The following is a 20,842-nucleotide window of genomic DNA, read 5'->3' on the forward strand; positions in this document are numbered from 1 at the left end:
TGAGTTGCCAGTTAGCCGTATATAAACGCGTGTACGAGGAACGGCGTCACTTCTCTGACGCTACTCGCATTTCTCAGATTCCTGTAGGTCAAGAGTGGTCGTTGTATGTTAGGACGACATCCAACCCTAGTAGTGGAGATGGATGAAACCACTGAGACCTAATAGCGTCATATCCACGTGGCCCAGCCAGGCCGCGGCTCGGCCAGCCCAGCCAGGCCAGCTGCCCGCCAACCTGTGTTGACTGTCCATCCATGATGATCTCACGCATCATAGTAAACACGGCCAGCTCTCTGTAGCAGTGTTGTGTGTTTTGAGTCCACCTCTAAGTAGAGTATGCTGCGGCTGTGTTATTCAGCTGAGTACTCTATATGTATCTCCTCAGGGCAAGAGTGTGTGGAAACGGCAAGAGTATGAATGAGGTCGCCACTTATTTCTTGGTGAATGTAGAAAATAGCAGAAAGAAGCTACACCCCTGATAATATTAAAGTAGCATTGTTGGTATGTTCCTAGAGTCCTGTGACTGATTAAGAGTTAAGAATCTCAGGTACCGTGTATTGCTGGTACTCAAGTGTGCCATATGTAAGCTTGTCATGTGGTGTGATCTTTTAAATGTACAATCAGTAATGATATAAGAAGCTAGTGTATCCAATTGGAATTGCAGATGAGTAAAGCCAAGGAGTTGACCCTTGTAGTTGTGTGTTAATGACACCTTTAACCAAATTTAATTTCATATTAATAAACCATTTTTAGAGTATGTTTGGGGTATCATTTTCCCTCAGTATCTACCTTTATTCTTGTTCAATAACTTGATACCAGAATTACAGTATTCACGTGGCCAAACCCTCGCCACGCTACCAAACGTCAGAGGTTATGAAGCAACTATATGAAATGAAATAACTAGACAGAACTAATGAAAAAAATGAATGAAGTAAGAAATTAAGAGAAAAACAGGATGAAGAGTTTAATAGTTAACAGCAGGAAGATAAATTATTAGGAAAAGACTAATAAGAAATCCGCCCCTTTATAAATGGATGAAGTTCACATTGGTTCAGAATGAAGCCAAAACAGGTATAAAGTGTACAAAGACAGATCGTAGTAAAGCTAGCCAGATGTTTTATAATTATGGACAATTTCATTTTGTTCGATATCAGTTGTGAAAAATTTTAAAGAACTTTTTTTATATCAAACAATGTAAGAACGAAGTGGTTATTTGACCTTTACTTCCCCGAGCATACCGCGTCAGCATATAGTCGAAAGTTGAAATTCTAGCAACCAAAACTAGGGCCACCGTATTCTCCACCTCGGAGTCGTGGTTAGGTGACACAATGTGCAACTTCTTGACAGACACAGATATGGTGGCGGTGTTTGTGCTTATATAAGAAATGATTTGGCCTACAACCTTAAATCCTAACTTGGAGTACTGCTCTCATATCTGGGGTGGCTCCTCTTCTGTCCAGCTGTAAGATAATCTTTCATCCCTTTCTCTTTGCAGCAATGTTGCTTCGCTCTCTCTGTTTTACAGGTACTTTAACGAGCAATGTTCGGTGGATTTGGCATCCTGTGTACCATCGGCAAGGTCGAGGGCTCGTAACATCCGTATTGCCAGCGGTGCCCACCGTTTCTCTGTGGATGTCGGTCGCACTAGAAAAACCCGTTATAGTACATCCTTCTTTCCTCACACAGCCAAACTATGGAATGCTCTGCCTTCTTCTGTGTTTCCATACTCATACAATCTGTTTCACTTCAAAAAGCTGATTGTTCCGGCATCTTGGTGGTGTAGATTAATATAATCTTTTTCTTTTTTATTTCTGTTTGCTCTTATTTTTTCGCCCCTTAGGCCCCGTCGAGGGTCGATGACCTGTGCCCGGGTGGGCTATTCCCCGGAAAAACAAAACATATATATGACTTACATGATGAACATCTCAAGGGCTTATGGCTGAAAATATTGTACTGATCACAATAGTACATGTTAGTTATCTTTAGATAAAATGATTCATATTACGCTCAATAGGCCAGAAAAAACATGTATGAATTATTTCTCGAGTCACCTACTGAAGTGTCCGTTTTCTCTCGTATGTTCTAACTTAACCATTTTCTCCAAGAAATACCACGTGAATGTATGTAAATTTGAAATTACTATTAAGAGTGTATGTGTAACCGTAAGATATGTATACCTAATGTTAGCTGAAGTATTCAAGATCCATTGAGTGTTATGTTGAAAGTTTCAACTGTATTTAATTGTAATAAGAACTGTATTATATTGTGGCGTACGAGATGTTTGGTTCACATTTAGGTTGGGATGGAGAAAGGAAACTCACAATGTGCTCTCTGTATACATAGTGTATTGGATGTACAGTGTAGCTTGGTGTTGGGAAGTGACAGCGTGGTTACAAGAGTGATGTAGAGAGAGCTGGTTGGTGAGGATGCTCAGAGAAGGACCAGCTTGTGGGTCGCCATGCTCGCCGGCTGGAGCGAGGGCCGCCAGGCAGGAGGAGGAGGAGGTGTTGCTTGCTGGTTGGTGTAGGTAGAACAAGTGGTCGATACGATACAGAAGTCATTAGTTAAGAGGTGAAAGAAGATTATTAGGAATTGAAAAAAAGTGGTGAAACTGAAATACAGTAGGAGTAGAAAAATCTGGGCTCAACCAGATCGCTTCATCTTTCTTATTGGTGTTTTGTCTTTGTTCTGCTCCTTGGTCGTCAGACCTTTGTATTAATATTGGTTTATTTATATAATGCTGCTTATTATTATTTTTGTTATTGTTGGGTTAGTGAGCCCAGTCCTTGTGTAACTGGGAGGTAGTCCTGATTTTTTTTTTTTTTGGTGTTAGTTAAGTGTTAGTTGTGTTAGTCTAAAGGTACACTGTATGGAGAGGCCTGCCAGGTTCTTAGTGGAGCTGGTTGGTCACTCTCATCTTTATTCCTCTAGTAATGTTTTATGTAGAAATGTGTATATTGAGGCAGGAGGTGGTTCAATTACTTCTTCCTGGCTGATATAACTGAGAGGGTAATCACATTATTATTATTAGTATTATTAATATATATATATATATATATATATATATATATATATATATATATATATATATATATATATATATATATATATATATATATATATATATATATATATTTATATATATATTTTTTTTTTTTTTTTTTTTTTTTTTTTGAGTTAGTGAGGTAGGCGTGGCTTAATAGTTGACCTCCGTCATGTAAGGCGGCGCTGGTTGACCTGGACCACGAGGCATACACTGGGAATTCGCGGGGTCGGCTACTCAGCGACAAACAGCGTTTGTACGGGAGGTATCCACTACAATATAACATAATTATCCTGAATGATACAGCCTGAGAATTCCATTATTTTTGCGTCTTGTTACACAATTAATTGTTAGTTCGTCGCCAAAATTACATTTCCTTGATCTACAGATATCAGAGAATCTGATGATCGCATTGAAATTATTGTCCTATTGATATTAACATATCCAATGAATGCATGACTGTTCGCTGGCAGATGAAACATTAGAATGTAGCGTCTAATCCGTATATTTTGTGGGCGATTTAATTGATCCATTGAAAGCTCAAACACTGATTAGATTATAACCATTAGCCTTAATAAATGCGTGTAACTCATTAAAGATGCTACTTGCATTAACATGAACTGCACACAAATCAGAGTAATAGACCTGTAATCACTACCTTGATATGTCACTGTATATACTGTTACTCCTTTGCTGTCACTCGAGAGGCCGATACGGGATCGGCAAGGCCGTCCACAGATGTTGCACGTGTGGAGGGCTACATCTAGTACGGGAGGGGCGGCGGCAGCAGTGTCTCTCAGGCGTTGGTGCTTATCTGCCTCGGTATGCAGTCGTGCTAACTGGAAAGTATTGACACCTTCTCGTGTGGTGCTCCTCCAAGCGTTACGTTATGAAGTGATCATCTCCCAGGTGAGGTGGTCGATTTGGCACTTTTTCAGGTTTGTCTTAAGACTATCCTTATACCTTTTCAGTTGCCCGCCAGCGTTACGTTTACCATTCGTTAGGTGACTGTAAAGTAGCTGCTCTGGCAGTCTAATGTCTTCCATGCGAGTAACATGTCCAGTCCAGCGTAGTTGTTCAGGGATAACGGTAGCCTCGATGTTCCTGCAGTTGGTGTTAGCGAAAATACTGGTATTTGTGTTCTTGTCTTCCCAGCGGACCCCGGAGGATGGAACGTTGGTGAAAGTTTTGAAGTGCCTTGAGGAGCCTCCTGTAGGTGATCCATGTCTATTTGTCATTTTACGTCATTTAATTATACAGTAATAATACCATCTGTACTACCTTATATCTGTATTGTTTTAGTCTAACGCTAAACTACGTTCCTGTATCTGTGGGATAAAATGAAATATATCAAAACGAATAAGGAGAATAAATTATGGACACGGGTAATAAATTTTTATTAAGAAATAGAAAATAAATCAAATGATTAATGACTCAGTGTTGCAAATTGTAATTCAAATGGAACATGAACATACTCATGTCTTCATTTGATGTCCAGAGTATCATAGTGGCATATATACACGTTATATTTAGGGGAATGCGTCAGTGTTTCGTCCAGTTTATCTTATTTTCTTTCATTCGACACTACAGGATATCCCAAGAAAAATATGTCAACTTATTCCCCAATATTTCAAACAAATATGTCTATGTCTATGTACCATGCTGTTTATTTTGGGCCGTCTAAGAGAGAAATGTCTGGACGGCCTTTTTATAAATCCTCAACTAATTCCTTTTAGAAATGTAATGTTTTTGGGTCATGTTACCCTATGATGAATGTCTTCAGAGTTATGATACTGTTTCCTTGTAGCTGTTTGGTACTAATATCCCTCATTTCCTAGAGGTCTTTCTTCCCGTACGATTTTTCATCATTTTTTTTTCCTCAGCCCAACGATATTTGTAATATTACTTTTTAAGACATTATGACAACCAACCTTGTGTAAACTACATTTATTTTTGCTTTTCATTCCATGGTGATATTATATAATCCATCATTGTATAATGTTACACTTTTTCCAGGACTTTTTTCCCGAGTGTTTATTTGAGACTACTTCATGAAACTGTCAGTATGTCGTGATAATGTTAACTACCTCGATGACCTGTCAGGAATCGAAATATATCTAGCATTACTTTCATCACTTAGGTGTGTTAGTGTCCATTTTCCCTTTAACTGTGATTCATGTGTCATTATATCTAAATTCATTAACTTGCATAAGTTAAACCAGTGTCGCACTAGCCACACCGACTATAGTCTGAAGAGCCTCAAAGATAACTGTTGAAGACTTCAGAGATATGCTGGAGGCCAGCCTGTGTATCCCGCAGGATGCCAAAATCCCTGAGTCTCCTGGATGAGTCATCAACCCTTGTGTAGGTCATGACCATCAGCTTCTTCGTGTTGTCGTTGTCTGGTGTGAGTCCTCGATTTGCTGCGAAGTCCTTCATGTACTGCAACAGGACGACCAGGTCACGATCCACTTGGTCGACCTGCTGCAGCATCGTGGTCTCCAGAAGATAGAGATTCTGGTCGAGGAAGAGGTGCTCGAGGGCGACGATGTAGTGTTGCATAAGGCCGTAAGTCCTCACCAATTCATAGGAAAACTCTTTCGGAGTATAGACACCCGGGTTGGGCAGATCGGGTAAATATGGTTCAGGGATTGAACCCGGAGGATAGTCCTTCTGTGCGTCCTTCCACGTCTTGCCCAGTGTGCTCAATACCTGTGGTGTAAACATAAAAGAAATAGAAGATAATACACTTGGACTTGGGAACACTTAGTATAGCTAAAATATTAATGTCAGTTTGTACAATATGACACATCCATATAACCAATGCCAGTTCAGGAATGGATAACTGTGACAAAACCATTCAGGTTATGGCGTTAGAATGAAGATGCAAGGAATAAGCTACGATATCTAACATATTTACATTTTCAATGAAGGACCAAGTCGCTTGGTACTGGTCGATACTCACAAAGTCGTCCTTAAAATCGTCAATATAAGAGGAGCATATTGTGGCTTGTTGCACGAGGATGGTGGACATTTCTGCCACAGAAGACCCCACCCTGGTCTCCTGTACCACCACCAGCTCCTCCTCCTTTTCATCATCGCTTAACACCTTCGGGTTTTCTTGGCTTTTGGTTGCTTCATGAGTCCTCAAGAAATCTGACCTCCCCACTGGTGCCCAGTTCTCTATCGAAACTTTTAGTGGGTTCTCTGAATTCACGTTCCCCGTCTGCTCTCTGTCTTGGGAGTCGGGTGTGGTGGCAGTGTTTTGGGGGTTGGGTGTGGTGGTAGTGTTTTGACGATCTTGTATGGTGGCAATATTTTGGGGATCTTGTGTGGTGGCAGTGTTTTGGGGATCGTGTGTGGTGTCAGGATTAAGTGGGGCGGTATTAGTGGAAGCTTTCTTCGAGTTAGTTCCAGGTGACACTTCATTAACCCAGGATAAGATTGAGGTCGTGTCAGGACCATCAGCCAAGACAGAGGTCGGGGCGTACAAACACAGTCCGGCCACCAGTAACACCAGGGGTGGGGTCAAGATGTCTGCTGGCGAACAGAATAATACGGTTAGAAATGTAAAATGATACAACATACAGTGAAACACTCCCACCTGATTCTCAAAAAAATTGTACGGTAGATTTTACTTGCAGATACGGCAACATAACGCACCTAGACATGATTGAGTTCTCACTGCTGCAATATTTCGTTTTGTATGCCATCATTTTGCTTTATATCCGATAGATGCGTTCCTACATCTCCAGTAACGGGGAAAATATAACTCATGAATCTTTGAGAATCATAATTCCTTTCGAAAACTCACTACTTCCCCGCCCATAATGGCTTGAAGGTATGGTTGTGACGGAAGAACCTACCAGTCATGGTTTCTTTCTTAAGGGTTAACTCTTCAAGACTCTTACTAAATATAGATGAAGAAGGTAAATACGCGTTAGATTAGAACCTTTGATCTTTCTCATTCACTCATCAATATTTTCATCCATCATGAATGGCTTAGATTTTTGTCCCCCAAGATGACTTAACATTTAACTTCTATATGATCAATGATTCTGCTACACTAGAATTTATTTAGTTTTTTTTTTAATTCAAAGAGATAGTCTGTTCTTATCACTTGATCTCAGTATCTTCCCTTCTTCCTCGCCGTCACCCACCTCGTCGTCTCTCCTCATCCTCTATATTGGTACATATAGTTCCACACAAACTCACTTATTTACTAGATAGTTTCCATACAATTGACAGCATCAGGAAATCAACCTAAACCGCCTGGCTTTTTAGAGGTATGTGTGTGTCATATGTATCAGAGAGGGAATTAGCTCTCAACCAGTTTTTTTCCCCAACGTTGATCTAAACCATACTTACCGAAGACACAATAGCACGATCCTTTAGCCATTATGACTTGTCAGGTTTTTCTATATTGAAAGAGTCGCTCTTGGTTCCTCGAAGGTTGGTAAGTCGGTGCAGGGAGTTGTTCTCTGGATGCCTCTCTGGGGGGAATTCAGCTGAACACATTGATGGGCCGTAACATATACCACTGGATGGAGTTCTTGACGTCACGCTTGATTACGATAAGAATGATTAATTCGTTATATTCTCCCCTCCCCTGATTATCTTGTCTTAGTTAATTGTAAGAATTTATTTTTATATCCCATTATCTTTGGAATAATTTATACATCAAGAAAACCAGAGTGTGCATTAATTTTTTGTTCTTAAAGTAAACTTATATTTACTGGGGTTCAGCAAATATTCTGGTCAGGTAAGACGACTCCAGATCTGGTAAGGCAATTATATAGGTCACTCAGCACCTCTATACAGGTCATCATCCTTCAAATTAATACACAGACCCTCCTGGAAATAAGCACTTGACAGCTTTATCCTATGTCAAATTGCCTTACTGCTTACCAATGTTGTTCACCTGCACTGCCTTGGGCTCTCGGCACACGTGAGACTGTATACTCCAGGACCGACGTGCGCCGTATACCTACATGGTCTACAGTATATTCATGCTGAACTCTATACCTGCATAGTTTATAAAGATGCCTATACAATTGTAAATCTGTATGCAGTGACTGAGTTCATAATATTATTCAATTTGAAGGAGAGGAAGTATATAAATCAGAAAAATTTACAAAGGGATAAGGCATTGCCGTCTTGATCTCTCGCCAGATAAGCTGGATAACCTTGGGAGCGGCCGTCAATGAATACCCCAGCCGCAGTTAGTCAGCCCACACGCCATATCTACTGACCAGTCTGATGGATATGTTAGCGAATGAGGAAGGATTTTACACCAAAAGCCAAACGGAGACCAAATGTTGACGGCTCTTGTTGATCTCTCTCTCTCTCTCTCTCTCTCTCTCTCTCTCTCTCTTGCGTTCATAAATTCACGTCATACCTGTCAAGATCCTCTGTGTGTCTGACCAGCTAATTCGAGGGTTAGTTAAACGAGAGGTTAGGTTAGCATAGGGATCACTAAATTTAGATTAGGACTATGCAGGGATAGGAGAGTTAGGGAAGTTTAGAGTATAGTTTGGGAAGGTTAGCGTAGGGTTAGGGTAGGGTTGGGGAAGGTTAGGGTATAGGGTTGCAGGTTAGGAAAGATTAGGATAGGTTTAGGTATTATGTGGAAATGGAATAGCATTTCATGGGTAACCTCTAAAGAGTTGTTGTTGTTGTTGTCACCATCATTATCATAATGAAAGCATAACAAATGATAAAAATGGTTAAAAATGGCAACTGAGAAAATCTCGAAAAAAGTTTACAAATCCAGAGATAACAAGAGTGACTATCTTAATTCTCCTGTTATCAAATCCTTGTTTCCGGGATGATAATGAACATGTTGATAATAAATTGTTCTCCTTGTGATATAAACCAGCGATAACGGCGAGCCGAGAGGACTAAAAAGGTCTGATTATCTCTGGCAGTGTGATGTTAGCCTCACAGGTAGCCCCCCCCCCCACCCTCAACCCCCTGCCAGGTGATCCAGATTAATGTGATGATGTAACTTCCTCGTCGCCGTTCTCTAACAGCTCAGTCTGCCTTGCGTGTCTTGCCTGCTCACATATACCTACATAATTTCACTGAATAGAGTATTTTTATTGTTCACAGAACTACCAGACACTGCAACACAGAGGTCGAAAAGTTATTGTAGCTTTAGGTGAGTCTATGTGAATCAGACAGCTTCACCCTGTGGAGTCTACCTCAATGCTCGGGGACCGTAGGACTAACCAGAGGACTTGACAACACTGCTGTAAGATCTGTAGGTTTTAAATGAGGTTCAGTTTGGTTGTTTGTCTTCAATAGGATTTTCAAACTCACCTTCCCTTGCCTCCCTTCCTATGGACCTGCATTCTTTGCGTTAAAATAGCATGGAATGATCATGTAAAACAAAATCATGATATAATACGGCGGAACCAAACTGGGCAGTTATTCAGTGAGTTCTGTGTCATTAGATTTAGTCTGTAAGTTGTCTTTATCAGTTACCATTATGGGTTTGGCTTAAAGGTTCCTGCTGCCATTGCTACCAAGATATCTTAAATGTTGGTCAACACTTTTCTTTGTAGTTAGTTGGTTGTTGTACTCAGAGGATCGATTACACTTACAGTATAATGTGTGAGCGTGTGATGATGAGGTTGGCTTGGGCGGTTCACGACAACTTGTTTTTTACACAAGTTAGTGTTTAGTGTCTTGCAGTTTGTTCTGTTTGTGACAGAAGGTTGATGAAGAAATTAAAGTTAGTCATAAATTATACTTCTTTGCAGACTGGGTCTAATAAATACGAACTTTTTCAACTCATTCAACAGTTTATATGTTTATCACCAAATCTTAATGTTGATGTGAGTGTAATAGATAGATAGACAAATAAACATTACAAAAACTATAATACATGCAGGGAAACTTCTGCCAAACTTCAGGTGTCACGAAGAAACACAAAGTCTCTCACATTCCTTTTTCCTTGATCGGACTCCCGTCTGTAAATAACTTGCAGACTGCGAGTGACGAGGTTATCTGGCACGAGTCCCTGAGTTAAGACACAGTCCTTGAGATAATCCAAGATTCCCTCTAAGTAACGTGCTGTACTATCCACTTGCGTCATGTAGGACCCTCTGTAGAAGACTTGGTCGAGGAAGAGGTGCTGGAGAGCTATGACGTAGTGTTGGAGGAGCGAGAAGGACTTCACCAATTCGGAGTTAAAGTCACCAGCGTTGTAGGAGGTAAATTTAGGGACAACTGGAAGGTAGGGTTCCAGGATGTACACGTCAGATGTGGTACACTCCGCCCCGTCCTCCTTGTTGCACGTCTTGGGTGGATTCTCCTTGTCAGCAACAGTCCACCTCTTACCATATGTTCCCATTACCTATGAAAAAGAACGACCTATTTTGAACTTCTGTCTCTACATGTGATTTTATTTTTAATATTTTCTCAGTAAGTTCTAATTGATGTTTTAATCACCCATATGTAGTAATTATTAGATATTTCTATCTTTAAGACTAACTAGTGATGCCATGGTATTAATTTTATCTGCCGGATTTCGTGTTCTAAGTTTAAACACTTACGTACCTGATCCTTTACAAGAGTAAAATCTTAGTGTTAGAAATTCTTAAAAAAAGATAATAAATAAATACTTACAAATTTGTTTTTAAAACCGTTTATATAACTGAGACAGACGCTGATCTTGTTGCGAATGTTGCTGGCCATGGTTGTGGTTGTGTCAGTAGCAGAGCTCACATTAAGACCTGCTTCCTGTACCCCAGACGATGACGGCGACGCTGGGGATTTGGATCCTTCCTGGTCCGGTGGGGACTTGGATCCATTTAGGCCAGGAGAGGATTTCGACTTACGTATACCAGACGAGTCTCTTGATCCTAATGTATGTCTTTCTGTGTCGAACGACGCCAGATCCAGGGGGACTGTGAGTTTACTATCGCTGGGGTCAGAAGTGGAGGAAGTGTGGCTAGGGTCAGAGGTGGAGGTAGTATGGCTAGGGTCAGAGATAGGGGTGATGTAGCTGGGGTCAAGGGTGGCCTGGGTAAAGCCGAAGTTGTGTGTGGTCACGTTGAAGACCACTAACAGGAGGACCAACTTCATCCTTGCTGGAGATAAACAATAAGACGTAAATAGATCTTTAAATGCGAAATTTGTCAGATGTTCATCTCGGTGTAAAACTGAGTGGGTTTTGTTTTTCGCCCGACTGAATTTCTTACAATAGGAAAGCAACCGGGGATTTGGACAAGTGATGCAGGAGATGTCAACATTGCTTATATTTCCGAAGAGAATGTGTGAGTGGCTAAGTTTACTTCATGCTACAGAAACTTTTGTTCAATCAATTAGATCTAAACGGATTCCGTGAGTATCGTTATTTTTTGGTTTTACACACACACACACACACACATGTGTTTACAGTACTCGCAGATAATGAAGGTTAATACCTGCAGGTGCTGTTCTTGACTATCGCAAAGATGATGTTATGTTGATGTTGAGTGTTTTCACTGAACTGACAGAAGCTTGGTCTGTCGCCTCTCAGGTACTGGGAGTTGTTCACCAGGTGAATATCTGGTAACAAACTTGTCACTATGTTAAGCGTGGCAGCTGAACCGACCGAAATTTGGCGTATGGCCGAAGTGTGGTTCAAACAGCGACAACACGAACATTTATACCCCAGAAGTCCTGGAGATAAGGAAATCTATTAATGACATAACAAATTTTTGTATGACGATTCTGCCGACGTGGTCTCGTAACTGGGATTACCGGCTCTCGGTCCTTCATGCAGTGAGTCGTATATCAAACAGTTGTGTGGAAGGGTTTCGGTAACACGTTTTATTACTCGGTGACGAAAGATTCGCACTGTGAAATTTTTGGGGGAACAAGCACGTTGCTGGTCCTGACAAGTTCACACTCAGCTCTCGTCGTGAGTCATGCTGTGTGTGTCATGAACAAATATTTTTTACCAGCATTATTACCATGCATCAAGGAATAGTTGTTGGTGTTGTTTAAAGTGTCCCAACAGTACGAATTATTAAGTACCGTACACTAGTTATGTCGTATATGGCATTTGCGAAGAAGTTAAAGGCGCTTAAACTGGTATTATTTGAATACATTTACAGTATGTGCTTCGACGGTCTGTCTTTCCGCATCTTTCACTAAGTCTTTCAACACTAGAGAACAACTTTTAAAATCTAAGAAAGTTACTCTGTCTGCTCACAAAAACTATTCCTTCCTTTCTCCTGAAACAGTCATGTAATATGATTTACTTCGCCATATCGTCATTGGTGTTAAGTCACCAGAATGATATTTAAATCTTATAATTCTTTTGTGTGTTGTTTTCAGGGGCAGAAACCATCTGCTTCTTCCTCAGCGAGAAGGGCAGCAAGGAGGGCTATTAGTTCCGCCTGATTGGAGGATGCGCCGTCAGAAACTCTGAGAGACAGTTTGATAGTCTCAGGGGCATCAGGACGGGAGATGTAGACACCAGCCCCGGCCCGACCTGTAGCGGGGTCAACAGAACCATCAGTGTAGAGGACGACCCTACCTGGGGACCAGTGAGCGATCCTGGAGAGGTGGAATTTGCAGAGAATGTTCACGTGGGATTTCGGGAGCGGTCCACCGAGGGCATTCACTTCAGGTTGAAAATCCAGCCAGGGAGAAGGAGACGAACCAACAGCAGGGGTTCACTTGGATCTTTGGTTGTATATCGTAACGTGCGTATTTCTCTCCTACAAGTCCAGGGTTCGAATCGCCTCAGGTTTAAATGTATGTCTGACGTAGCACGATTTCCGGTTTTCGCCTGCACCAACATTGGATAAACTAACCACCCAGATGGCTTGTGTCCCGATATCAGGTGTTCTTATATATGGTAAACAAAAATACTCAGCCTCTGGATGCGCCCCTGGTAACTACGCCACTAGCGACTACGCGAGTATTATCATTTTATATTTAGCCTTTCATCCAGAGGTTTGCCACTGAGGGAATTAGTATGACTGAACATTCATAAATAGTAAATGAGGAACTCTGAGGTAGGTTATTATAGCACGGGGACGAAGCCATGATGAGGGGTGAAATGAAACCTAACCTAACCTCACCCCAGTAAATCAAACCAAGTGTGTGTGTAGTGATGATGAATTGTCTTATAATAACTGGGGATCATTCAGTCATCATCATTATTCATCATCACCATCATTATCATCATCATTCATTATTTATCATCATTCATCATCGTCGTCGTCATCACATATACGCCATCATTATCATCATTCATTATTTATCATCATTCATCATCATCGTCGTCATCACATATACGCCATCATTATCGTCATCATCCCCATCATCATCATTCATCATCATCATCATTATCATCATCATCATCATCATCATAATCATCATCATCATCACACACACCACACATTACCACCCCTGAGCCCTCTCCCCCGCCCGCCTTCACTACCAGCAGTGTCAGTTGGTACAAATTAGTGGTTATTTCGGTTCGATTACGCCATTTTGTAGATTTTCTCATAAAAACAAATCTATCGTAATATGCCAAATAAAAATCTTTGTTTGGTATATGCAAAAAATTCTAATTATCTACATGACATTACGTGAAATTTATTCAGACTGTATTCATCATGCAGAACCTCTACCTATGGGAATATGTCAACCTGTCGTTTGTATTATGAGTTCTGAGTGGCTGGTCACCACAAAGGAAGCGCTGAATCTGTATCGAGAGTTCTGAGTGGCTGGGCACCATAAACGAAGCGCTGAATCTGTATCGAGAGTTCTGAGTGGCTGGGCACCATAAACGAAGCGCTTAATCAGGAGTCGAGCTTGGAGCCACATTTCTCTGAACCATCTGTGATTTTTGTTGATCATCTGAATAAATAACGCTTCCCATTATTTCCTGCAGAAGCAACTCAGTTTTTCTGTTAGTGAGCATTTACATGTAATATCCAGTCCTTATCATTACAAGAGCGTCGGTTAGATAGAAGTTTCGATCGGGTGGTTCAGTGTCTGGGAGTCGAGCTCTCAGTTGTCACTTTGGAAGATATCAGTAGTTTCTTATGGTGTCAAATTAAGCAAAACAAATATGGCCACGCCAGCCATCCGATTAAGTGTTATTACTAAGGCTCGCAAGTGACGCTTTATATCATATGCTTCAACACCACAAGAGCGTAAGTTCGTACTGGAGATGGTTCAGTGTGTGGTGGAGATGTGGATGAACTTTAGACCAGGGACAGCCAGACGTGGAGGGAGGGAGACGGCCAGTAGCGAGACGGTCGAGGTGATTAGTGGATGTGTGACGAAAGTTAACGTTTACAAAATGCTCCTAAATTAATACATCCAGTTGTCAAGGATTATAAAATACAGACGCCATCATGTGTGTGTTGGTGTTGAAAAATATAAGGTATGTCGCTGTGTATATTTCCCTTACAACTTATTTCTCTCTCCAATCTACGTCAATTCGATAGCCCATTAATTGTATAGAAATATTGATGACTGAGACTTAATTATACTGAATGATTTTGACAGCTTCACTGGGTTATAAATCCCTTTCAACGTGATTTGGTTGTAGGAGTTTAAGGTTAGGTACCACGCTGATTAACCCGACCTTCTCCCCTAGACCATTATCCGGTTTAGCATTTATACGGAGTCCTTTAACACGGCTTTAGAGGATTATGAACATTAGATTAACACCTAATCGTGTCCATGATCAAACCTTATAAGTGGCTGTTCCCAGTCGGCGTAATAGAGATGTCTCAACTGTGTACATTATGCCTTCAGCCTTCATTGGTGTATTCATAAGTGTTCTAAGTGGTCTATGATTGTCGGGAACAAAATGTAAACAGCACTTTTAGGCTAAAACGTATGTAACAATATAAGCAACTAACCACTCAGCGCAGCCAAACTCAGCTCGACATTAGCCACCACGTGAAGATTAGGCACCCAATCAGATTTTACTTGTTATACACAGAAGTGCCACTTTTGGTGGGGGGGGGGGGGGTGTTAGGGTAGTTAATCTTCAGGTGATATAAGATGGGCTGGTGCCATATCATCGTGATTTCATAATTTTATCTTGTTTAAACCAAACACGATTTCTATGAGCGTTTTAAATCCCAGTGTAAGAGGCGGTGTTACCTGCTTCACCTGACAGTCAAATATTGTAGCCAGGAACAATCAGATCCATCTTGAGTACATCAGTTGGTCACTGTGGAGGAATGGTGGTGGTGGGGAAGTGTCAGTGGTGGTGGCGGTGGGGAAGTGTTTATAGTGGTGATGGTGGTGAGGCAGTGTTTATAGTGGTGGTGGCGGGTAAGTGTCTGTGGTATTGGTGGTGTGGAAGTGTCTGCAATAGACCGGTTGACCTGTGCATGGTAGCTCCTGTCGAAAGTTACTACCACACTCTTATCATCCATGAATCGATCTAGCTTTCTTTTAAAATTTTCCAGCGTTCCAGCACTTACTACAAAGTTGCTAAGCTTGTTCCACTTGTCCACCACCCTGTTTGTGAACCAGTTCCTTCCTATCTCCCTCCTAAACTTATCCAATTTAAATCCGTTGCTACGAGTCCTATCCTGCTCGGATATTATAAGAACTTTATCTATATCTCCACTATTAATTCGTTTCACCCCCTTAAATACTTGTACTTCACCACAATCACTTCACTATAATCATTTTGCCACAATCACTTCACCAAAACCACAATCACTTCACCATCACAACAATCACTTAACCATCACCACAATCACTTAACCATCACCAAAATCACTTCGCCACAATCGCTTCACCACCGTCACCACAATCATTTCACCATCACCACAATCTTCATCATCACCAAAATCACTACACTATCACCACAATCATAATCACTTTAAATGTATCTTATAAAAACTAACCCACATTATAGAAATATTGCCCAGGCGTTTAGTATCTTAACCGCGGCTCATAGGCTAGTTACCGTGGGTGATGTAATTATATAAACATAATGTTTGTAGCCCACATTAATATAAGTATTACGGTCTGTCTGACGGGCTAATACATTATTATAATGTACCATCCATTTCTATATTTATCATTTTTTTAAGTTGTTCAGGTTTTAATCACCAGTAATTAGATATTTATAATAACGTAGATATGAGGATAAATATTGAAAAATACGTGGGTGGAAATCACATTTACTTTTAATATTTACCAACACAGGTCATACAGAATATCAATAGCCTGTCCAATGGCCTCCCTTTTATATAGCCCCCTGGAGCCTTCTTGGGACTGAGGCACAAGGTTATATAGGTGGTTGGTTCCTCACAAACTGCTCACACTCGTCCTGGGTGTGTAGGAGGAGTCGGGACCAGTGTTTAGCTTGTCTTCAGGTTCCCACGCGTTCACTATCTGGGTCCAAATGGTCTCTATAGGGTTGAGGTCTGGGTAGCACTCACAAACAGTCATAGTAATCGCTTAACACAAGCAATGGCCCTATACAATATTATATTTGTGATATTAAATGTTTCAATAAAAATACAACATTATTATTCTATTGGGTAAAGGAAAAGTTGCATTGTTTAACTGAAAGAAACTTATTGAATATGGACCTGGAGATTTAGATGGCCAGTCCAAAAGGTCAATTTCATTCGACCTTTCCTCTGACCAGCGCTTCATCTCTCGTGCCGTGTGAACAGGGCAGTTATCAAAGAAGTGAACAATATTCATCAAACATAATTTGTTAACACTTTTATCATGAATTGGCGCCTTCATATGGGTGAAAATGCGCCACTTAGAAAAAAAGAATAGGCGAGTGTGGAGGCACGGATGGTGGGCAGCCTCCAGCAGCTCGAGGCAAACGTCAGAGATGATGATGGGTAATGTAAACTGTTGTACACTGAAGAGGAAAAATAAGAGATAACTCTATTATATACTGATGGAAACAAGAACAAAATATTGATATTGAGGGAAAGGTGTTTGTTGATCAAGTAACACAAATAAAGGAGCACATTTCAGCATTAATAGTATGGATAGATCTGTGTAGTATTAGTTAAGGGCTGCAAATTGGTGCCATCTTTTACTGTAATAATACAAGACTAATACCATATGTTGGAGTTTGATAAGTTTATATAGGAGCAACTTTTCTAGACTATTACAAATTCTAAATTGCTATTTAAAATATGTATGCCCTTTTTGACCCGATCTAATGTTGACACTGGTGTACAGTATACACTATTCAACACAGTATGGTGGCTCATTGGCAAAGTACCTTTCGTGGACGATGGAGGCCTCGGGTTCGACTGCCAGATGGACTGAAGTCGTGTTGAACTGGACGATGCAGAGATAGGATTTTGAATGGCTCGTAAGTAAAATTTATGTTTTACCAGTGATGTTGGGGCAGGTGCAATGGAAATACTCTACTATAGAGAAAGAAGCTGTGATCCTGCTTATGGCAATGGAAAAGTTTAACATATATCTTGGCAACACCTACCAGAGAACTCTAGTTTACATTGGCCATAATATAATTAAAGTTCAGAAGTCGAATGAAAAACAAGAATTAGAAACTTAATAGATGGAGAATAACTCTGCAGAGAAGGACTTGGTATGTTGTGTAAGAATGAGGGAAGGACTTGGTATGTTGTGTAGGGGTGAGGGAAGGACTTGGTATGTTGTGTAGAAGTGAGGGATGGACTTGGTATGTTGTGTAGAAGTGAGGGATGGACTTGGTATGTTGTGTAGGAGTGAGGGAAGGACTTGGTATGTTGTGTAAGAGTGAGGGATGGACTTGGTATGTTGTGTAGGAGTGAGGGATGGACTTGAAGGTTGTGTAGAGTGAGGGGATGACTTGAAGGTTGTAAGAGTGAGGATGGACTGGTCTGTTGTGTAGAAGTGAGGGATGGACTGGTATGTTGTGTAGGAGTGAGGGAATGACTTGGTATGTTGTGTAAGAGTGAGGGATGGACTTGGTATGTTGTGTAGAAGTGAGGGATGGACTTGGTATGTTGTGTAGGAGTGAGGGATGGACTTGGTATGTTGTGTAGGAGTGAGGGATGGACTTGTTAAACTGTGTAGGAGTCAGGGAAGGACTTGTAGTATTGTGTAGGAGCGAGGAAAGGACTTATAGTGTTGTTTAGGAGGGGAAGGAATTGTAGTATTATGTAGGAATGAGGAAAGGACTTGCAGTATTGTGTAGGAGTGAGGGAAGGACTTGTAGTTTTGTGTAGGAGTGAGGAAAGGACTTGTAGTGTTGTTTAGGAGGGGAAGGAATTGTAGTATTGTGCAGGAATGAGGAAAGGACTTGCAGTATTGTGTAGGAGGGAGGAAAGGACTTGTAGTTTTGTGTAGGAGTGAGGAAAGGACTTGTAGTGTTGTGTAGGAGTGGGGGAAGGAATTGTAGTATTGTGTAGGAGTGAGGGAAGGACTTGCAGTATTGTGTAGGAGTGAGGGAAGGACTTGTAGTTTTGTGTAGGAGTGAGGAAAGGACTTGTAGTGTTGTGTAGGAGTGAGGGGAAGGACTTGTAGTTCTGTGTAGGAGTGAGGAAAGGATCACGAAAAGTTGTAGGAGTGGGGGGAAGGACTTGTGTATTGTGCAGGAGTGAGGGAAGGACTCCCATATTGTGCAGAGTGAGGGAAGGACCTGAAGTTTTGTGTAGGAGGAGGAAGAACTTGTAGTTTTGTAGGAGTGAGGAGACCTGTAGTGTTGTGTAGGAGTGGGAAGGACTTTAGTATTGTGTAGGAGTGAGAGATGGACTTTGTATGTTGTAAAAGAGTGAGGGGATGAACTTGAAGTTTTGTGTAGGAGTGAAGGATTTGGTGGTTTTGTGTACGAGTGAGGGAAGCACTAGCCTTTGTGCTGGAGGAGGAAAGGACTGTAGTATTAAGTGTAGGAGTGAGAGAAGGACCCCAGGATTGTGTAGGGAGTGAGGGAAGGACTTGCAGTGTGGGTGGTGGGAGTGAGGGAAGGACTCTGTAGTGGACGGTGGTGAGCAAGGGAAGGGGATCAGGTATTGTGGAGGAGTGAGGGAAGGACTTGGTATGTTGTGTAGGAGGAGGAATGGACCTGATATGTTGTGGGAGTGAGGGAAGGACTTGGTATGTTGTGTAAGAGTGAAGGAAGGACTTAGTATGTTGTGTAGGAGTGAGGGATGGACTTGTAGTATTGTGAGAGTGAGAGAAGGACTTGCAGTATTGTGTAGGAGTGAGGGATGGACTTGGTACGTTGTGTAGGAGTGAGGGATGGACTTGTTATGTTGTGTGGGAGTGAAGAATGAACTTGTAGTATTGTCTAGGAGTGAGGGATGGACTTGGTATGTTATGTAGGAGTGAGAGAATTTCGTAGCAAATGCTCTATCTCATTCACCAGACTGAAAATAAAACACAAGTGTTTTGTCTTTGGGGAGGGAGTTTTATAGGGCACTGAATTTATTTGATTGAGAGGTAATTACACTGCTTCTTTAGTAGGTAGGACTGTATTTTATATATGTTCCTGTATGTAAACATTGTCTAGTATGTTATATATATATTAATTTATAATAAGTATGTAATAAGTAAATCAGCTTAACGTTGTGCATTTGTTAGGTAAAATAGTATGGTAATTGGCGGCATGGTATCCACATCGTGTGGGTCACGGCAGGTGCAGGGAGGTAGACGAGCCTGGCTGGTGATAATGTGTGGTGCAAGTGTGGTACAATTGGTCTGGACTCAGGATATATTTATATGGAGATAAGTGGTGTATACTTTTGTACTTTTCTAGTGTATTGTGAGGCTGAAGTTCGAGTTTGGATTAATTTAGGCATTGGTCATCTGTACTGTACTTAAATTGTTCCTTTACTTGACCTTTGTTTGTGGTCTTTAATGCTAAGTTATGCATTTCAGGATTCATCTTCAACATGTTATCTATATTTTAAGTTAATTTGAAGGTTATTATTGAGAATCTGGTGGGGATATTATAAGAGTCATTACAGTGTTTACTATGCTTGTTGTTGTGACCACTCGTGTGAATTGTGACTTGACTAGTGGTAAATTCTTGATAAAGAGGAGTGCTGGCATAACAGTATGAAGAAAGAGTGATTTTAATTCTTGTCGCCCTGCAATATATACAAATAAAACCTATTGCTGGTTAACAAAATTTTAATTTCACAGGTATTAACAGAAAATACTACTCCAGGGAGGATGAGGACCATAACTTGGTGTACAGATGACGAGGCAACATCAAGATGGACAAGAGAAACGATCAAGAGTACAGTAAAGGATGAACATTCTCTAAATAACTAACAAACATGACAGGAAGTTGTATTGTATATATGTAAGTGTTGGTTAAATACGTCCACATAAATACTAAAACAGATTATAACAGTGTGTTGAAATATTATCTACTGACTACTGTAGTGATACTGTAGCACTGTAGGAGTGAGGAAAGAACAAGCAATATTATGTAAGAGTGAGGGAAGGACATGCGGTGATGTGGAGGAGTGAGGAAAGGTTATGTGGTGTTGTGTAGGAGTGAGGGAAGGATTTCTAGTATTGTGTAGGAGTGAGGAAAGGACTTCCAGTGTTGTGTAGAAATGAGGGAAAGACTTCTAGTATTATGTAGGAGTGAGGGAAGGACTTGCAGTGTTGTGTAGGAGTGATGGAAGGATTTCTAGTATTGTGTAGGAGTGAGGGAAGGACTTGCAGTGTTGTGTAGAAATGAGGGAAGGACTTCTAGTATTGTGTAGGAGTGAGGGAAGGACTTGCAGTGTTGTGTAGGAGTGAGGGAAGGACTTCTAGTATTGTGTAGGAGTGAGGGAAGGACTTGCAGTGTTGTGTAGAAATGAGGGAAGGACTTCTAGT

The 20,842-nt window shown here is 41.0% G+C and overlaps 2 protein-coding genes across 4 annotated transcripts; both read right to left on the bottom strand.

The window, feature by feature from the left end:
• Window positions 1-4,421: 4,421 nt before the first annotated feature.
• Window positions 4,422-7,538, bottom strand: LOC121856748. Of its 2 annotated transcripts, none has more exons than XM_042352440.1 (3): window positions 7,409-7,538; window positions 6,006-6,577; window positions 4,422-5,752 (listed from the first exon to the last, which is right to left on the bottom strand). In XM_042352440.1, the coding sequence occupies exons 1-3, from the start codon at window positions 7,437-7,439 to the stop codon at window positions 5,300-5,302; spliced, it is 1,056 nt and encodes a 351-aa protein (XP_042208374.1). In that variant the 5' UTR covers window positions 7,440-7,538; the 3' UTR covers window positions 4,422-5,299. The 2 variants fall into 2 exon arrangements, with proteins under 2 accessions (XP_042208374.1, XP_042208373.1); XM_042352439.1 differs by having other exon boundaries at window positions 6,006-6,580.
• A 2,288-nt stretch (window positions 7,539-9,826) lies between these two features.
• Window positions 9,827-11,663, bottom strand: LOC121856749. 2 transcript variants are annotated; one of them, XM_042352441.1, is made up of 4 exons: window positions 11,626-11,663; window positions 11,473-11,498; window positions 10,673-11,136; window positions 9,827-10,400 (listed from the first exon to the last, which is right to left on the bottom strand). In XM_042352441.1, exons 3-4 carry the CDS (start codon window positions 11,129-11,131, stop codon window positions 9,954-9,956), a joined length of 906 nt encoding a protein of 301 aa, XP_042208375.1. In that variant the 5' UTR covers window positions 11,132-11,136; window positions 11,473-11,498; window positions 11,626-11,663; the 3' UTR covers window positions 9,827-9,953. The 2 variants fall into 2 exon arrangements, with proteins under 2 accessions (XP_042208375.1, XP_042208376.1); XM_042352442.1 differs by lacking the exons at window positions 11,473-11,498; window positions 11,626-11,663 and having other exon boundaries at window positions 10,673-11,435.
• Between the last annotated feature and the right edge of the window lie 9,179 nt (window positions 11,664-20,842).

This window comes from Homarus americanus, unplaced genomic scaffold, assembly GCF_018991925.1.
Source record: "Homarus americanus isolate GMGI-L3 unplaced genomic scaffold, GMGI_Hamer_2.0 scaffold24416, whole genome shotgun sequence".
NCBI classification, from domain to species: Eukaryota; Metazoa; Arthropoda; class Malacostraca; order Decapoda; family Nephropidae; genus Homarus; species Homarus americanus.

Coding starts and splice junctions, on each gene's coding strand:
- LOC121856748 (XM_042352439.1), bottom strand. CDS start 7,439: ATGGCTAAAGGATCGTGCTATTGTGTCTTCG. Junction 6,581..7,408: donor ATCGTGCTATTGTGTCTTCG/GTAAGTATGGTT, acceptor TCTGTTCGCCAG/CAGACATCTTGACCCCACCC. Junction 5,753..6,005: donor ACGATTTTAAGGACGACTTT/GTGAGTATCGAC, acceptor TTTACACCACAG/GTATTGAGCACACTGGGCAA.
- LOC121856749 (XM_042352441.1), bottom strand. CDS start 11,131: ATGAAGTTGGTCCTCCTGTTAGTGGTCTTCAACGTGACCACACACAAC. Junction 10,401..10,672: donor ACGGTTTTAAAAACAAATTT/GTAAGTATTTAT, acceptor TCTTTTTCATAG/GTAATGGGAACATATGGTAA.